This window comes from Eubalaena glacialis, chromosome 15 (assembly GCF_028564815.1).
Source record: "Eubalaena glacialis isolate mEubGla1 chromosome 15, mEubGla1.1.hap2.+ XY, whole genome shotgun sequence".
Lineage (NCBI taxonomy): Eukaryota > Metazoa > Chordata > Mammalia > Artiodactyla > Balaenidae > Eubalaena > Eubalaena glacialis.
The window spans coordinates 55107210-55127767 of NC_083730.1; the positions used below are offsets into that span (position 1 = coordinate 55107210).

Sequence of the window (20558 nt, forward strand, 5' to 3'; positions counted from 1 at the left end):
AAAGGTGACCCACCTTCTTACCCCTTTCACACAGATTCCAGGGATTTTTTTTTCCTTTTTCAGTTTGTCGCTGATACACCTCAAAATGTAAACTCAGTTATCCAAGCCAAGGGTATCCAACTCCGTAGCTGAGGTGGATCACTTCAGTTTGAGAGCCCACCTGAATGAGGGAGCTCTCCATCAAAATATGATGCTTATAACTGTGCAATGATCTGTACCCCCAGAGAGGCCCCAGAGCTACAAGGAATCCCCTCTGTGTTAACACACTCTCCTTCCTCCCTTGAAGCTGCTAGACTGTGGGGAGGACACCCCCGGCCTCCTCTCCACGACCAACATTTTCATATCTCTGAGTCATTTTCAGTTCCGTTCAATGTGGAGGTACCAGGTTTCCATGCAGCCTCAAAACTCCCCACACCCAATCCCGCTCTCTCTCCCTCTCTCCCACCCCACCCCACCCCTCTCCCTCTCTCTCTCTCTCTATATATATATATATATTCAAAACAGTAATCTCAAGGCCCATGAGAATTAAATACAGAGAGATCCAGTGTGTAATCCTCAGAGCTATTACCCCAAACTTTCAAAGATGAGGTATATAAGGTCAGTGAGCTATTTCTGCTCATAGAACATGAGCAGTAACTGAACAAGGTGTGGGCAAAATTTCTTCTCTTTATCTTTCCTTCCTCCCTCTCTCCCTTCCTTCCTTCCTTGCAAATCTAACAAGTTATACCAGATCTTTTTTACACCTACATATGGCTCTGGACTTCAGATTATGGAGTACCAAACACATTCTGGCTTATGAACAAGTGTTTTTGCAATTCTGACATTTCTACCACAGATTTTAAAAATCCCAGATGCCTAACCTCAGTGCGTCCTGAGGAAAGAAAATCTATGAATGCTTGATGATGCCTGAAATTTCCCTCCCCCTACCTGGTGAGGACAAACCATGATATGTAATCCTTGACAACTATTTGCCCTTAAAAAAAAAACAACAAAAACAATTACTTGCTTTTTTTCAATCCATAGGAATAAAGATACCCCCTACTAGATAAGTACTGTGATTTGATCTGACTCCGTCACACCACACAAACTGTTATTTCATTAATAAGCCCATAAAGAGATAGGATGGTCTCTTGTTTAAACAGGTAAATTGTGGAAGGTTTTGGATCTGCTCTCAGATCATTGAAGTGGCATCTCCACTGCTGCTAAAGGGAAGAGGGAAGAGAGAAAGGCAAGGAAGAGGAGAAATAGCAGGAAAGGAAGGAAGAGAGGACAAGGAAAAGGAGAAAATGAGAAGAACCACGAAGAGGAGAGGGGGCGGGCGGGAAAGCACACAGCCCTTCTGGGAGCTCACTCACCGCAACCCCCTGGTTGCCACCCTTTCGCTGAAGCAGCTGAGTCCCACAATGCTCTTAAGACAGGATTTTAACAGGAATTTGTAAATTTGCCCACAGTATAGTTAAAATAAAATCAACATTAAAGCGGTAAGAAAAGTTGAGAAAGCAAGGAAAGGGTGGGAATAAGTTAACCATGAGAAGATGCCAACTGGTAGGGTCCATGGTCTTTCAAGTCATCACCTTTTAAATTATTTAGTACATGACCATTACTGCTGTAGAAGAAATATTGTATTTGCTCACTCTGAAGCAATCACCTCGTTAGTTCCACATGGGAGTTGTCATGAACTAGCACAAACAGTGTGTACGGGTTCTGTTTCACCCTTCTCATAAAAACTTCAAACTTGGTTTGAATCTCATTGTCTAGACGAACAACATATTTCTCTGCTCTCTGATAGGCTGTCCCATTTTCCTCCAGACCCAAGTCTACAAGGACACCTGCCAAGAAGAAAAAAGAGTTTATCTTTTTTACACACATGTCTATGAGATTAAGTTCAGTGTACTGATATACTGGGTACTAACCATATATAGAGATTTACAGAGCAGATAGCTTTCCTTTTCCATATTCCCCACAACAGTTTTGAGGAGGAAATATCAGGTTTCCTTTTCTTTAGAATACAACACCCACCTCCCATACTTCATACAAATGACAACAGGGACTGACCTGATACGTTAAGTAGAAGCTTGAATGTATGAGACCTCTGTCTAATTAAATTCTATTTATATGTGAAATATAAATTTATATTTATATGTGAATTTAATTACGTCTAATTAAATTCTATTTATCTGCTAACAGCTACTATAGGCCACTTGGAAAAAATGAAGCTTTGGACTACAGCTCTTGGCCAAATTGATATAATCGTGTAAATCTTCCTTACCCCAAATTTAGCGACAAAACACATATAAGAAAAAAGGAAAATAAAATCTGATGTTCAAAGATACATCGCTAGATCGTCAGCTTTTTTAGGTAGTATTTTACTCATTTTATATAGTGACAATGTTGCACAGTACCTAGAGTATGGGATGCCCTCAACGATTGTTGGATTATGTACCAAATTACTAGAATGAACTGAATTACTCAAGATAATTATATTCTCAAAATGTTAGAAACTGTAAAACTTGTACTGTATCATTATCTCTGTCTATAGTAAAATTATTTCTACATACAAACATCTAAAATAGTTCTAGGCACATGAAGCTGTTGTTGGATAATTAAAACGCCAAATCCTTTAAAATGAAGAGACAAAGTGATAATTATGTGAGGTGAATTATGTGAGATGAAGTGTGTGTTAACTAACCTTATTGTGGTGAACATTTCACAATACATACATGCATGAAAACATCACACTGTATACCTTAAACTTAGACAATATGTTAATTATAGCTCAATAAAGCTGGAAAAAAACACTGCCCCCAAACAAGAGTGCACAACACTCCCCTGCCCAAGACACTCAGCCCTCTGAGAGAAGAGCCTTGTGACTCAAGCCCATGACCCTCCAAGCAGAAGGAACCAGAAGACTGATTAGGGTTAGCTATGTCACATTTGGGGGTTAGATATGGTCCTCCAAGGATATCTATTTAACATCCAATATCAGCCACATCCACCAGTCCCAACTGTGTGGAAAAAAATTTAAATTAAAATAGATAAACAAGTTAAGTGAAGAGACTTTTATGAATTATGTTGACTTAGTTTTGTTTGTCTAGTTTTTCTTTTCATATAAAACCAGACTAATTAACAGCTATATGCAATTAGCATCTAGATGCCGTAATACTAATAGCTCTAAATGGTATAAAAGAAAATAGGAAAAATGTTTTACCATATGAAAAATTCATTATACCAGAAAAGGTAAACAGAAAGGTAATTTTGCTTTCAAACTTTTTTCATTAGGAGCCTTTACTCAGAGATTGTTTTCAATTTCCACCCACGTGTAGTCAAATGATGTTGTGAATATTTCCAAAAGCAATTAATCAAACATTTAATTTGGCAAGTAGTCTGATTTTTTGGAACGTGGATTGCTTATAAAATTTATTCAACATTCGATAGAGATTTACTGAACATCCATTATATATCAGGTACTATGTCAGGTATTGTGTTCAGCCTGGGGATACACAGGAGGGCAGGACAAACAAAGATCTTAATCTCATGGAGCTTATGATGGAGAAGATGGATACTTTTGACACGTGTCATGATGAGAGACAAAGTCCTCTGGTGTAGAGGAGGTGAGCAGAGGCACTTTAAGAGGACCTACTTAATCTCTGGTGGTTTCTGTTTCCTTATTTGTAAAATAGGGAGAGTACAACCAGTTGAAAATTAGTCTATATTTCCTAAGTTTATCCTTAGGAAATAAGCAGTGAGAGTTAGGAGTCTCTTAATATGATAAGACCATAAATAATTCACAAAGAGAAAAAATGCATCTTATGGATTATTGAGTTGATCACATTTCAAAACAAATGAAATGCCGACCAATTGTATGCCTTTGACAGGTCAAGTCCATACATGCCCTTAATGGAAAGACAAAGTTCCATGAATCTCAGAGGTCATTCTCTTAGACATAACATGGTATATTAGTCTATGCTGCCAGCTGGCTCTGCAGTGGTATATCTGGGTGGGGGGGAGGCACATCAGAGGTACTTGATTGTTTTATTTCTAATGGGGCATTTTTAGTATATCATCCTTACCTTTACATTTTGTTTTAGACTTGCTTTTAGTTTTAAGTTTTGTTTCTTTCCTGGTTATGAAAGTGATAGATACTCATCTTGGGAAAACTGGAAAGTATAGAGATATATTAAAAAAGAAAAAATTATCCATGATTCTTTAACTCAAAATAAGTCACTGTGAACATTTTTGTGCATTCCTTCCTACTTTTTTTAAATGGATATTCTGCTACCTAGCTCACATTTTATAACTGTATATCCTGACTTTTTTTACCTATAACTGTAAAGTGAGAAACAAAACTATCCACAACCAGTCTAATGATACAGTATTTATCCTTTCATAGAAGCTGGTGGTCTTATGCAGTGTATATTAAAATATAAACAGAATATAATTTAATATTCCATTTTAATTCCTTTCTCCCTTCACAGCTTCTCCTTAGTAAATATAAAACAAAAATGGATATGGTGTCTTCCTTCAGAGGGCCTCTTTCAAGAGGTGTTAATGGCATCATTACAAGCATTTTATTTCAACTCAATAAAAATATCTTATGCTCTTACCATATTTAGAAATAAATGGAACCACCAATTACTTAAAAAAAGAGAGAGAGAAAGAAACAAAACTATCACTATTTACTAATAATATGTCTTGGTAGAAAACATAAAATAATCCACCAATAAATCAATTAAATTAATAAGAATTTAGTTAAGTTGATGGATTCAAAATCAATTTATAAAAATTAGTTGTATTTCTTTATACCAACAGCAAACAGTTAGGAAATAGTATTTAAAAAAAACTATTTTACAATGATGTCAAAAAATATTATCTATGAATAAACCTTATAAAAGGTGTATAAGACCTTTATGGAGAAAATGATGAAACTATTAATGACATTAAAGAAGACTTAAATTAGAAGTATACCATAAACATATAGTTAAAATTTAAAATTGTTTAAAAATGTATATGGCAGAGCAAAGAACCAAGAATAGTCAAGACAGCCCTGAAGTAGAAAAGGTGGGAGAGATCTGCCTTACCAGAGACTAAGAATTATACAGCTGTATTAACAAGACAGTGGTTTTGGCATGGAGCAAACCCTGGAAACACACCCACATGCATATAAAATGGAGATTTATGATAAAGCTTGCAATGTAGATCAGTGGTAAAGGATGGGCTCTTCAACAGTCAGCACTGAAGAACCAAGAAATTATATTGGATCTTACCTGATATGCAAAAAAAAAAAAAGAAAAAAAAATTCAGGTGGATTAGAAACTTAAATGTAAAAGACAAAACTCTAAAACTTTTAGAAGACAATAAAGGAGAATAACTGTGGCAACTCATAGAGGATTTCTTAAACACAAAAGGCCAAATGATAGATAAACTAAACTTAAGAAGGTCTATTCATCAAAGATGTTATAAATAAAAAGACGAGCCTTCCAAATCTGTAACTAGTATTACTAAAAAGGATTAGTATTCAGAATACATAAATTACTCCTACAAATCCAAGAGAAAATGGGCAAAAAAAAAAAAAACTTTAGCAGGCATTTCCTAGAAGAAACCCAAATGGCCAATAAACATCTGAAAAGATGTTCAGCCTCATTAATAATAAGGGAAATACAAATAAAAACCATAATAAAATGGAATAATACCATATTAATACAAATTTTAAAAAACAAGATAATTGTAAGAAAGAAGTGGATGAAAGAAAATACTTATGTATCTCATTTCTGCAAAACAAATCCAAGAAGGATAAACCACAACCTAAAGAGATTGGTTACCAGTAGGGGGGTGGGTAGGAAAGGGGTGTAAAGAAGGGAGAATGGGAATGAGTAGGTATGAGAGAGAGATGCTTCTCTGAATATACCGTTTTGTATAGCTTTGGCTCTTAGAACCATAGAACAAAGTTAATCAAGAATGGAGTGGGGTGGGGTGGGGTGGGGTGGGGTGGGGTGGGGTGGGGTGGGGTGGGAGGTACTTCCCTGGTGGCGCAGTGGTTGAGAATCTGCCTGCCAATGCAGGGGACACGGGTTCGAGCCCTGGTCTGGGAAGATCCCACACGCCGCGGAGCAACTGGGCCCGTGAGCCACAATTGCTGAGCCTGCGCGTCTGGAGCCTGTGCTCCGCAACAAGAGAGGCCGCGATAGTGAGGGGCCCGCGCACCGCGATGAAGAGTGGCCCCCGCTTGCCACAACTAGAGAAAGCCCTCGCACAGAAACGAAGACCCAACACAGCCATAAATAAATAAGTAAAATTAAAAAAAAAATTAAAAAAAAAAGAATGGAGTCGGGGGGCTGGACTTCCCTGATGGCACAGTGGTTAAGAATCCGCCTGCCAATGCAGGCGACACGGGTTCGAGCCCTGGTCCGGGAAGATCCCACATGCCGCGGAGCTACTGAGCCTGTGCTTTAGAGCCTGTGAGCCACAACTACTGAAGCCCACGCGCCTAGAGCCCATGGTCTGCAACATGAGAAGCCACCGCAAGGAGAAGCCTGTGCACCGCAACGAAGAGTAGCCCCCGCTCGCCACAACTAGAGAAAGCCCACGGGCAGCAATGAAGACCCAATGCAGCCAAAAATAAATTAAAAAAAAAAAAAGAATGGAGTGGGGGGACTTCCTTGGTGGTCCAGCGGTTAAGACCCTGTACTACCAATGCAGGGGGCCGGGGTTCGATCCCTGCTCAGGGAACTGGATCCCACATGCCTCAAGAAAGATCCTGCGTGCCACAACTAAGACCCGGCGCAGCCAAATAAATAAATAAATAAATATTAAAAAAAGAAAAAAAAAAAAAAGAATGGAGTGGGGCATGGGGGGTTGGATGGGAGGAGAGGCAGGCAACATGGAATCCAAATGGTAACAAATGAAACCTAACATAACCACATTGAGGGGGGGTGAGCATGAAAAGAGCAAACCTCAGTAAAACAAATCAGTGTTTTGGCTGGAAACCATAAGGCTAAAGACCAAAAGAATTGTACGGCAACACTTTAGCTGGCAATCTGTTTTCTCACAGGGGTGTGGGTTAGCAATTGTGTAACTTCTAGGGAAAAAAATCAAAGCAGTGAATATGTACATTGTAGATAACAAGAATCAGGTTTCTCCCTGTCAGAGAAAAAAGTTACAAATAGAGAAATGGGGAAGGACTAAAAGGAACCTTGCAGTGTTCACATGGAATTGGAGATAGCAGTTAAGGCCATGAAAAACAAGGTAAAATTGAAGACATGTCCCAGGTTGCAGGAGACTAAGAGGACAAAAGAACTGAATGCAATGTTTGATCCTGGATTGAATCCTGGAATGAAAAATGACATTAAGGGAAAACTAGTGAGGTCTTTAGTTGGTTAATAGTTTTGTTCCAGAATTGATTTCCTGCTTTGATCACGGTACTATGGTTATATAAATTCTCAACTTTAAGAAAAGCTGGTGAAGGGTTTATGTGAACTCCCTATTTTTTAACAGCTTTATTAATATATAGTCCACATACATTTCACCCATATAAAATGTGCAATTCAATAGCTTTTAGTAAATTCACAGAGTTGTACAACAATCACTACAAGCAATTTTAGAACATTTTCATGAAACCCCAGACCCTTTAACCATCATCCCTCAATTCCCCCCTCAGTCCTCCAGCCCTAGGCAATTACCAATATATTTTCTTTCTCTATAGGTCTGCTTGCTCTGGACATTTAATGTAAACGGAATCATAACAATATCTGATCTTGTGTGACTGGCTTCTTTCACTTGGAATACCGTTTTCAAGTTTCATCCATGTTTTAGCATTCATCAATACTTCATTTCTTTTTATTGCTGAGTAATATTCCATTGTATAGATTACCACATTTTATATATCCATTCATTATGGGCATGATAGACATTTGAACTGTTTCCACTTTTTGGTTATTATGAATAATGCTGCTGTAAACTTTTGTGTACAGGTTTTTTGTGTGGACCTATATTTTCACTTCTCTCTCATTTCATATCTAGGAGTAGAATGGCTGGATCATATGGTAACTCTTTGTGTAACCATTTGAAGAGCTGCTAGACTGTTTTCTAAAGTAGCTAAACTATTTACATTCCCACCAGCAGTGTATGAACTTCCAGTTTCTCTACATATTACTTGTTATTGTCTCTCTTTTTGCTTATAGCAATCCTCATGGGCATGAAGTAGTATTCATTGTGGTTTTGATTTTCATTTCTCCAACTGCCTAATGGTGTTGAGCATCTTTTCATGTGCTCTTTGGTCATCTGTATATCTTCTTTGGATGTGTGCCCATTCAGATCCTTTACCCATATCTTAATTAAGCTATTTGTCTTTTTATTATTGAGTTATAATAGGTCTTTAAATATTATAGATAGAAGTCTCTTATCAGACATGATTTGCAAATAATTTCTCTCATTCTGTGGGTTCTCTTTTCATTTTCTTGATGGTGTCCTTTGAAGCACAAATGTTTTTAATTTTGATGGTGTCCAGTTTATCTGTTTTTGTTGTTGTTGTTGTTGGTGGTGCTCTTGGAATCGTATCTAAGAAATCACTGCTTGATCCAAAGTCACGAAGATTTACACCTATGTTTTCTTCTAAGAATTTTATTGTTTTAGGTCTTACATTTAGGTCTTTGATCTGTTTTAAATTACTTTTTGCTTGTGAGGTAAAGGTCCAACTTCATTCTTTCACATGTGGATATCAAGTTGCCCCAGCACCATTTGTTGAAAAGATTACTTTCTCCATTGAATGGACTTGGCACCCTAGCCAAAATTCAGTTGACCATAAATAGCAGGGTTTATCTCTGGACTCTCTCAATTCTATCCCATTGATTTATATGTCATCTTTATGCCAGTACCACAATGTCTAAATGCTGTAGCTTCATATTAAGTTTTAAAATGGGGCAGTGAGAGTCTTCCAACTTTGTTCTTCTTTTTAAATATTGTTTTGGGTATTCTGGGTCCCTTGAATTTCCACATGAATTTTAGGATCAGCTTGTTAATTTATGCAAAGAAGTCAGCTGGGCTTTTGATAGGGAATACATTGAATCTGAGATCAATTTGCGGAATATTGCCATCTTAAAAATATTAATGTTGGGCTTCCCTGGTGGCGCAGTGGTTGAGAATCTGCCTGCTAATGCAGGGGACACGGGTTCGAGCCCTGGTCTGGGAGGATCCCACATGCCGCGGAGCAACTGGGCCCGTGAGCCACAATTACTGAGCCTGCGCGTCTGGAGCCTGTGCTCTGCAACAAGAGAGGCCGCGATAGTGAGGGGCCTGCGCACCGCGATGAAGAGTGGCTCCCGCTTGCCACAACTAGAGAAAGCCCTCGCACAGAAACGAAGACCCAACACAGCCATAAATAAATAAATAAATAAATAAAAAGAGCCTCTTATTTTTTTAAAAAAAAAATTAATGTCTTCCAATTCATGAATGTAGACTATCTTTATATTTATTTAGGTCTTTTTAAATTTCTTTCAACAATGTTTTCTAGTTTTCAGAGTATAAGTTTTACACTTCTTTCATCAAATATATGCCTAAGTATTTTATTCCTTTTGATGCTATTATAAATGGATGTTTTTTCAGCCAGCATATTGTGATAATTTTCTTTTTTTTTAACATGTTTATTGGAGAATGGAATTATTTTTAAATGTCATGTTTGGATCTCTTGTACTGTTTCTGTGACTTTTCTGAAGATATAAAATTATTTAAAAATTAAAAAAACTTAAAAATAAGCATGACCATATCAAACATTTGCAACTGAAACACATACATCGCTAGTGGGAATGTAAATATAACCAACCACCTTGGAAAAAAATTAGCATTATTTAGTAAGGTTGAAAGTGTACATAACCTATGCCCCAACAATTCTTCTCTCAGAAAAACTCTTGTACATGTGTACCAGCACTGTTTGAAATAGTAGAAAACTAGAAACAACCTAAATGTCCATCAATAGGAGGAATGATTTTTTAAAAAATGTGTGTTATATTCATTTAATAGAACACCAAAAAGCAGTAAAATTAGTGAATTACAGCTACACACAACAACAGGATTAATCGCAGGAACGTAATATTGAGTATAAAAAGTAAATTACAGACAAATGCACTTACAAAAAGGTTTAAAGTATACAAAATTAAACAATATATTGTTTAGGAGTTATGTACTATGGCAAAACTATAAATAAAACAAGGGAATAATAAACACAAAATTCAGCATAATAGTTACCCTTGAAAGAAGACGAATGTTAGCATCAGGGTGGAGAACAAGAGTCTTCAGTAAGTTATTTTGATGGGTATGTGGGTGTTCACTATATTGTGATTTTTAATACCTCATAAAATTTATAAATTTGATCTATTCAATATTTAAAATTTCTTAAAAGGGGGGAAGGCAAATATATATCCATGTTTAAGAAACTTTTTAAAGACATTAGTAACTATACTAAATTCTATTTGATGGATATAACATCAATGTACAGTGACTATTTTCCTGTCACTTTCTACTTTGAATACTATAGAAAAGTTGAAAGACTAGTGCAATAAATACCTGTATACCCTTCAATTAGTTTCACCAATTGTTAATATTTTGGTACATTTGCTTTTTCTCTTTATTACTTTTTATTCATTGTTGTTATTATTGCTGAATAATTTAGAAGTAACATATAATATTCACCCTTATATACCTCAATATGTATTTCCTAAGAGCAAAGGCATTCTCCTACATAACTAAAATACCATTATTACATCCAAAGAATTGAACTAACATTGATATAATATTCTCTAGTACACAGCATACATTTGTTTTTTTTTTTAACTAATTTTTATTGGAGTGTAGTTGATTTACAGTGTTAGTTTCTGCTGTACAGCAAAGTGAATCAGTTATACATATACCTATATCCACTCTTTATTAGATTCTATTCCCATATAGGTCATTAAAGAGTACTGAGTAGCGTTCCCTGTGCTATACAGTAGGTTGTTATTAGTTACCTATTTTACATATAGTAGTAGATATGAGTTTCACAAATTGTCCCAGAGCTGTGTTTTTCACTTTTTATTTTTAGGTCTAAGATCCAATCAAGAATTAAGCATTGTACTTGGTTGCAATGTCTCTTTATTCTGTATAATTAAAACAGCTCCCCTGTCTTTTTTTTTTTTTTTTTTTTTGGTCTTTTCATTGATATTTTAAAAAATGCAGGCTAGTTGTTTTGTAGAATGTCACACAATCTGGATTTTTCTGATAGTGTCCTTGTGATTAGATTCAGGTTAAACATTTTTGGCAATTGTACTTCATAGGTGACATCATGTACTTCCCCTTGTTCATAATGTCAATCTGTCCCATAATGGGAGATGGCGAAGTTTGATTGCATGGACATGGTACTGTCTACTGCCAGATGTCTCCATTGTAAAGATGCCTTTTCCTCTTTGTAATTTTTAATATGTGGGATGACACTTGAGACTGTGAATATTTGTTACTGAATACATTTTACCCAATGCTTTCAGTACCCATTGATGATACTTGCCAGAATCAATAATTATATTGGTAGTGCAAAACAAGGATTTCTTAATTCTGTTATTTTCATATGTTGATTAGCTGGTACTCTTTTATAAAGGAGAGCTTGCGTCCCACCCCTCACTCCTGCCCCTTTTATTTTTTTTAGCATTACTGTGGACTCATGGGCTTTACAAAAATCCAGTAGGTTACAATCCACTGCCATCATTCCTTTAGATGCCCCAAATTACCAAGTTTGGGCAGCAAAATCTCCTTCAAGCAGGCTGCTGTGTCCTTTCAACATGCCTCCATCGATCTTTGAGTACTTTCCCACTTTCTGGAAACCAAGATTCCAGACTGTTCCTACCTCAGAGCTGGTACAATGGGGAAGGGTATTTATAACCTAAGATCTAGATGCTAAATGTGCACACACACATTTGATACTAAAATATCATTTTATTTTTAAAGATTATTTTGATGTGGACCATTTTTTAAGTCTTGAATTCACCACAACACTGCTTCCGTTCCAAGTCTTGGTTTCCTGGCTGCGAGGCATGTGGGATCTTAGCTCCTCGACCAGGGATCAAACCCTCACCCCCTGCAGTGGAAAGCTATGTCTTAACCACTGGACCGCCAAGGAAGTCCCAAAATATCACTGCTTTTAAAACCTTTCAGTGGACGAAGCTAAGAGACATTTAGTATTTTTCAAGTTATAAGTTTATACTTCTATCTCCAATTTAAATCTAAAATGAATATTTCTCCTTTCTTTCATGTAAGAACACTGTTTTTCAACATTAAAATATTTACCCATTTTCTCTATCCTGTGATATACACAAAATAGCTTAAGATTATCAGTACCACTTCCAACCACATACTGATTAAAATTCAAGATTCATTTGCAATTCTTTTTGCCCTTAGGATATGATATATCACACTGAGAATGTTCAATAAGAAAACCGTGTTTAAAACAATCCTTGAATTAATTCTTTTTGGTGTGTGGTTATGTTATCAATTTGATATGCAGTTAGGTTCATTTATTTCTGTTTGCATTTAATATTAAGTTTTTTTCCCATCATCTTAATTTAATTTAATTTTTTGACTATGTAACTTATTTATAAGGATCAAAAGTCAAAACTATATTAAAAGTTATACTCATTCCACCCCTATCTCTTCTACCCCACATAGGATAACTTTTTCATTATTTTCTGGTTTTACCCTCATGTTTTGTTTTGTTTTTTAAAAATATACTTAGAGGTGTGAAATCTGAAAATGGTCAGAAGTGCCGAGAAATGGCTGGTCTGAGAAAGGTCACTTTCTATATTCTTGATAATTTATTTATCACAGTTCTATAGGATTAAATAAAAGTTTATGTTCTAATAAATCATGAGCAAATCTCACATTTTTCCAACTCCACAATAAAAAATGGACATCAGCAGGGTCCAACTGGGATACTGATGGTAGCACCAAGAGATTCAGGGCCATGTCTACCTAAATAATAAATCTTACTTTTTAACATGAATGGGAACTTAGGAGGCTTCAGTAACTCTTCTTCTTTTATGACATTTTGCAACTTATTGAGTCCTAGAACAGACCCAGTGGTGGTTGGGAATCACCTAAAGTGTTTGGTGATTGGTTGGTGTTCCCTGAAGGTGATTGATCTGAACGTTGGGAGCTACCTTAGGTGGTGCCCCAGTTGTGGACATCTTCCACAGAAATAACCAACTCCAAAGAAGAGGAACCTTCGTGGACGGACAAGGACTCCAAGCAACTAGACTGTAGCCACTTGTGCCCCCTTTGGCTTTACTGAAGGCTACGGAGCCAGATGTGTTTAAGCATTAGCCTGAATTCCCCTTTATGGGATTAGAGAAAAACAATATCATGTCCTCCAAGGCCATTCCTCGCAAAACTTTAAAGGGGAAACAGCAATTTTTCAAGCATCTAAGGGTCTTGAAGGGGAATAAAACCAAGAACACAGGCACCAAGTCCACAATATCTTGTGAGCACCAGTGTCAAAGCCATAGAGGTGAAAAGTCTGAATGAGCGGCCAGAACCCATCACTAGAAGGAGCTAATCAGCCTGAGTATCAGGTTAAACTGATAATAATCAGGGAAATCTAAAATGTCCAGGTATCAGTAAAAATGACCCAGTGCTCACCTCAATGCCCCACGGTACTGCTTATTTATTTGGAGAGAACAATGTGGTCTGGCTTGAATGTTATTACCTCTTGATGTTTTTTAATAAAGAATTTTATTTCTAAATTTTTTATTTCTAATTTTTATTTCTTGCTCTTCCTGTCAAGAAGACATCCTAAAGAAAAATAAAACTACTCTCAGTTTTAGCTGTTCATCTTCCCTTGGGATCGAATTAATTTCTCTGAAGTTTTGGTATGCAAAAATATTCTAATGCTTAAAAGGAAATGAAAATCATGTTTATTTTTTAATTTTTGGCTGATTTTATGGGTTTGTTATAACTGCTTTTACTGATATGTCTTCAGATCCCTATTACAAAAAAGTAGAATATAAATAATCAATTGCTATTGTTGTTTTTTAAAAAAGGAAATGAAAATCCAGAAAATATTAAATCATTAGAGCATGCTGAATTTTTAAGTATTATAACAATGGACATTCCTTCACCCTGGCTATCTCTTTTCAGCAAATAACCTGGGAGGAGGACAGGGGGAGCGCGGCGGGCGGGCAGGCCAAGCGAGGACTCGCTGCCGGTGGGCGGGAGACATGGATCGTGGCGAGCAAGGTCTACTGAGAACAGACCCAGTGCCCGAGGAAGGAGATGTTGCTGCCACTATCAGTGCCACTGAGACCCTATCAGAGGAGGAGCGAGAATAGCTAAGAAGAGAACTTGCTAAGGTAGAAGAAGAAATCCAGACTCTGTCTCAAGTGTTAGTAGCAAAAGAGAAGCACCTAACAGAGATCAAGCGGAAACTTGGGATCAATTCACTACAGAAACTAAAACAGAACATTGCCAAAGGGTGGCAAGATGTGACAGCCACGTCTGCGTACAAGAAGACCTCTGAAACCTTATCTCAGGCTGGACAGAAGGCTTCAGCTGCTTTTTCATCTGTTGGATCAGTCATCACCGAAAAGCTGGAAGATGTAAAAAACTCCCCAACTTTCAAATAATTTGAGGAAAGGGTTGAAAACTTAAATTCTAAAGTAGGGGGAACCAAGCCTGCTGGTGGTGATTTTGGAGAATTCTTGAATTTGACTGCAAACGCTAGTTCCACCACCACGGAGCCTCTTCCAGAAGAGACATAGGAGAGTCTGTGAGATTCCACCTTTTTTCTGCTACTCACTGCCAGATGCTGCAAGCGAGATCCAAGCACATCTCGTCAACATTCATTGCCATGAATTTCCACCAGATGTGCTTTTGTTGAGCTTTACATATTCCTTTGACCAAATAGTTCGTGGGTTGAACAACGTAAAAATATCTTAACCTCTATTCCTGGGAGACACCCTTTCATGTGCATTTAAAGCCCTTTATTTAGGAAATATCATTATAAAAACACATATAGTACCTGGAGATCCTCACTAGAATGACCTAAGAAGCTGTGGGTTATCATAATTGCTTTCCTACTTTACAAAATTGCTCTGGATCTGGGATACCAGTTTGATCTTTGGCTTCTATACAATTTTCTTTTTTCCTCGTTGAATCTCTGTATATTTGATTCCTACATAAGATTGCTCTTTAAAATTTTCTGTATCCTGGTTATTAAAAGTTTTGGCAAAATGTTCTTTACCTCCAAGGGAAGAACTACCAGCTACAAAAATTATTTCGAATAGATATTGTTTTGGTATAAGTTATCTTATATCTTGGGTGTTTGAAGACATGAGACTAAATATTCAATTGGTTATAGTTTTGTAAGTGACAATATGTACAGACAGTAATTCAAAATCCTAGGTGACTTGAGAGTGGAGCCCTCACATCCTTGTTTATCACCATCTGTGACAGTAACCATTTCAGTGTCATGGTTATTATGCCACTTATAGCTACTTATTTTTCACCAGATTAAAATTTTAGTTTTGGAGTAAATTGTAAGTTAACGTTCTGAATCAAGCATATTGTATTATCAATACGTTGAAATATGAACACTCTCCGCAAATGTTCAGTTCAAAAGCCTGAAAGTTTTTTAGATCTAGGTAGCTGAAAAGTGCTAAAATCAATCACATTAGGGGAAACATTGTTGTCTTCATTTAATTCATTTAGCAGCATTTACAGTAAGTAGCACACCAAGTTATATGACTAATATAACTTGAAAAAATTTTATACCAAGGGGTTGGTGATAACTCCCGAGGATTTAATGCATTAATAAAAATCAACTCATCATTTTCTACTTACTTGTTTTCAGTGTGTTAGAAATTACAAAATGATACTGTAGATATTGCCCCCTGCTTTGAAAACTGAGTGTCAGGGCTGAATGAACCAAAGCCTCTGGAAGTATCTGCATGGAGGCCAAGGTACTCTATTAATGCTAATGGCTACTTACTCATCACCACTATCTTTTCCTTATGCTGTGTATGGTTATGGCCTACAATGTTGTATTTGTTATTTATCAAGTTGTGATTGTTTTATTATTGTTTAAGCCAAATGTTAATTGCCAAGCTTGGAGTGACCTAAAGCATTTTTTAAAAGCATGACTAGATTTACTTTGGGATAAATGATTTTATCCAAATCTGAAAAGCTACAAGTGTTGATTGTTATAAAATATTGATAACATGTTGCCATTCTTGATTGCTGGAGCTTTTGTTAGCACTTCAGATGCAACTGAAACTATGCTCTATTACATGTGAAAAGCTTAATAAATTCTGTATATCAGTAAAAGAAAAATAAATATATAACCTGGGAACTGAAACAGCTGGTTAAAATTCCGGGTAATTGCTTTTGGTGCCCATTGCACTGGTGGTCCCAGTTTTCTGGTGGCCTGGCTGGCTCCCTTCTGTCCTCCCAGTGGGAGAGAATTCTCTGATTTGGGTTTGGTGAGACTTCTCTGTGTGGGTGTATATGACTATGCTGTTTGTTTGGGTCAAGGAGGGAAGCAGCACTAGATCTGCACAAGAAGAGCATTCTGAACACACAGGTACAACTTCAGAGCCCTGTGTGAACTGACAGATACACCTGATACATACCCATCTTAAGGGTTTTACTCTTGGCCAAAGTAGGTTTGCTAAACATGGTTTTACTGACTGAATTTGTTTTTGCCACAGGACTGCCACATCTTAAATATTAATTACTTCTATGTCTTCCTCTTATTTATTTATTTATTTATTTATTTCAGCTGTGCCACACGGCTTGTGGGATCTTAGTTCCCCAAACAGGGATTGAACCCAGGCCACGGCAGTGAAGGCACCAAGTCCTAACCACTGGACCGCCAGGGAATTCCCTATGTCTTCCTCTTAAAATAGATTTTAACTTAAAATTCAACAGAATGTTACAAAACTTCAGTTCAACACATTTATTAAGTGTCTCCTGTGCCATAGACAAGACAGACCTATACCCTGAATATTTGCTTTCTAGCTGAAGAGAAAGATCATTAATCAACACACAGCCACTATGCAGTCTTGAGTGTCAGGCTGGTGCACCACAGGGAACAGAGTAGCACTGGAGCATGACTTGTAGAAGGAAGGCTGGGAAAGGATGTGTCTTGGAAGCCAAAGGCACTGCAGTGCTTAAAGGAAGGAATGGAGGGCACCTGTGCTGTCAGGAGTCCAGATAAGGACAGAAAAGGTCATTGATGACATTGGTGAGAGTCCTAGAAGCGTGGCAGTGGGGAGTGGAGGCCGGTTTGCAGGGTGCTGAGTGACTGGGAGATGAGGAAATGAAGATGACAACAGACAACTCTCTCAGTAAGTTTGTCACTTAAGCCGAGGAGGACGAACTGGAGGGTTAGGTAGGATAACAGAGGCTTGTTTTGTCTCCGAGAGAGTGGGGCAGGTTAAAACTGATGGAATGAGCTCCAGGAGGGAAGGAAATGGAAGGTGACAATGAGAGAAGAGATCATCAGAGTGTGAGGTCCATGAGAATGAGGAGAGCACGGCCTCCAGAGCAAGGTGGGAGAATCAGGCTTACACAGAGGAGGGCAGCTCTTCACTGATCAGGAAGGAAGGGGGAATGACGGGTGTATATGCAGGTAGGTTTCCAGATTTGGAAGGAAGTTTTTATCTGAAGTCTTCTTCCTTTGGGGGTGGCGGAGGGGAGAAACAAGCGGCATGGTCCTTTGCTAAGAGAAGGATGAGGTCAGAACTGTGAGTGAAACGGAGTCTGCAAGAGCCAGTCACTGTGGAGAGCGGGAGAGAGAGCCAACTAAAGAACCAGAAAGAATTTATGAGGCATCAATCGGAAAGGTTGATTTTTTTTCCCCACACAGTGTATGTTGCAAAGAAGTCTGTGGTCTGGTGTTGGGGTTGTTAGAATTTACAATTCCAGGATCCAGGAGCGTCTGGGATATGACTCGGGAGCAGGCGACTGAGGGGCAGTAGAGGTAAAGATGTTTGCAGATGAGAGCTTAATGTAGAGAAGCTAGGATTTGGTGGGGTCATCCACTTGGATGGGAGGTGATGGCTGTGAGGCAGGTGCCAACGCTGTCTATAAACTAGGGGTGGGCACTGGGCAGCTACTACTTGGTTGGAAACTGACTTCACGGATGCTAACGTCAGGTACTTGTTCAGTTATATTTGTACAGAGGAATCTCTGGGGTTTCCCTACTCCACCTCAGGGCAGAGTGCTTTCCTAGTACTTTCTTCCCTGGGATCCCATTCCCTGCTGCCTTTCTCACTTCCTTTCTTCTGCTTACATTTTCTGCTGACTAACAAGGAGATATAAGGTTGATGAGACCAAGAAAATACATTTTAGAAAGTGAAATTGCCTTCCTTTATCTCTTCTCCTCCCCTCCTAATCTCTACCACTGCCTTAAAACCTATCTACATATCAGCAGACGAAACTGTCTCTCTGGTTCTTTTATGATCAGGCATGTACTGAGGTGTCAAATTTATGCCATTCCCCTGAGCATGATAAAACTTCCTTGACTGGATACTCCTAGATCTGCTCCCATTTGCTGGGGGCTCCCACGGATACCATTTTAAAAGCAGGAAGGAGGAAAATATGGACAGTTACTAATCCTTCCTGTTTTCATCCTACTCATGTTGAGTTGAAAGTGGCTTGCATTTTGATCGCATTTTGATAACCTACTATTCTAATTTATAGAATTTGGAGCTTCTTGAATTAGAAGAACTATGCTACAACATCAGTCTGTAAAAAAAATGACACTAAAACAAAAGAATTTCCTATGGTCTAAAAATTCCTTATGTTGTTTCTCCACTGATCACTGCAGCATTTACAAGTCCATCTGGGGCAAACTTAAAAATGTTTAACCCATTTCATTTCTTTTTTTTTACCTTCCAGTTCTTTCTGTAATGTTTTCTTTTGTCTTCTTTTCCTCCCTGCCTCCCTTCCTTAGTTAGAAAGTAAGTTAAGGTATCAAATGCTTCACCTTAGTGCTGAGTCTGCAACAACGTGATGGTTTCTATTTTCAACTTTTTCTTTCAGCCACACAAGGGCTGCCAAGGATGTGGCCTTTCTGCATGTCCTGGCTGCTTCTCCCTGCCTGGTGCTTTTCCTGGCAGGCTGGCTGCTGAAATGCTTCCTTTAGGGAAAGGCAAATGGAACCAGAGAGCAAAGCACTTGGACACTGGTGTTCCCTCTGCCCATCCCTCCCCTTCCTCCCTCCAGCCCCAGCTCTCCCTTTGAACCCGAACCCGTAGTTGAGCCCCTATTGGTGCCAGGCCCAGGAGAGGCAGAAATGAGGCAACAGGCACACAGAGATGAGAAAACAGTCCTTGTCCCCAAAGCACTGCCCTCTGGACCTTAGGCAAATGTAGCTCTCCTTGATTCACATGGCAAAATATGAGGAAACGGAGTCAGATGACTTCTTGAGAATCCTCTGTGTTTTCATAGCAATGACTTTCAAGAGTTGTTTTAGTGGAGAATCTCTGCTCTGGACAATCTCTTTACACCTTAAAATGCTTCTGGTCCTTCGGGTTCTATCAACTGTTATGTGTTCCAAAAATACAAAGGTATTCAAATTAAAAAAGCAAATAAATTTTGGTGTTGTTATGATATGGAATATCATATACATTCATTACGAATGATGCTTACAAAAGCTTAATGATGTGGAAAAATGTGCCTGCTATAATATCAGACATAGGCAGAGAAGAGAGCCTGGAACACTAGGTATTAAGTCATTTTAACAGTGATTATCCTTGAGTGGTGGGATTATAAGTGTTTAAAATTTCCTACTTTCTTTTATTTTTCAAAATAAAGAAAACCACAACTCCGGTTTTTTCTATAATAAAAATGAATACAGTTATTTAAAAATATATAGAAGTGATTGTTTTTGCAGCAAAAATTTTCAGTATGTATGCCAAGGCCAGATGTGAATAATTTTAAAAATATGCTTTGCCTTGAATTTTCTGAATCTCTCTGTAACACTGATTTTCTTGGATTCTAAGCTTATGTAACTAGTCAAATACCAGTCCTTTCTGAGGAATGATAATCTCAAAATACTCACTTTGGAAAAATCTGAGGGCATTGAGAAGGGAAAAGGAAGGACCAATAGAGTTTCTCTATCTGTCAAAAATGCAGGGTTTTATTTAGGGTCTTGCATTGATTAAGAAAGGTGAAAATACAGGTCATCAAGAGGTTATTTGAGGAAAAGGCTCTGGGGAGAGAATAACCACTTGACCATGGATGATTTCACCCCTTGAAACAGGTGCTAAGATGACCTGGCTGGAGTATGACTGGGATATCAGATCACAAACTCAGGAAGGCCACAAATGCCCTTTGGTACAAGTAAAAAACCTACAAGAGAAGGTGCTCCCTCCTTAGTAATGAAGTGGAAAATCCACAAGAAGTAGCAAAAATCTGGTTAATGCCTGGTGTGATGAAAGCCCCTCCATTTCCCTCAATGGAGGGGGCGGAAAGAAAACGACGAATGGCCAGTAGCTGAGGATGTCTAGAACTCACTCCGGTTTCTGGGAGAGCTGTGAGAGAAG

The 20558-nt window shown here is 38.0% G+C and overlaps 1 protein-coding gene and 1 pseudogene across 1 annotated transcript in view; one reads left to right on the forward strand and one right to left on the reverse strand.

Annotated features, from left to right (window-relative positions):
- GREB1L (GREB1 like retinoic acid receptor coactivator) overlaps positions 1 to 20558 on the reverse strand; it is a 134039-nt gene that overhangs the window by 35085 nt on the left and 78396 nt on the right. Inside the window, exon 16 of the mRNA XM_061169191.1 lies at positions 1649 to 1829. Within this exon, the coding sequence (XP_061025174.1) occupies positions 1649 to 1829 (181 nt within the window). The remainder of the gene's footprint in view (positions 1 to 1648; positions 1830 to 20558) is intronic.
- On the forward strand, positions 14229 to 14635 carry LOC133075415 (tumor protein D52-like; annotated as a pseudogene).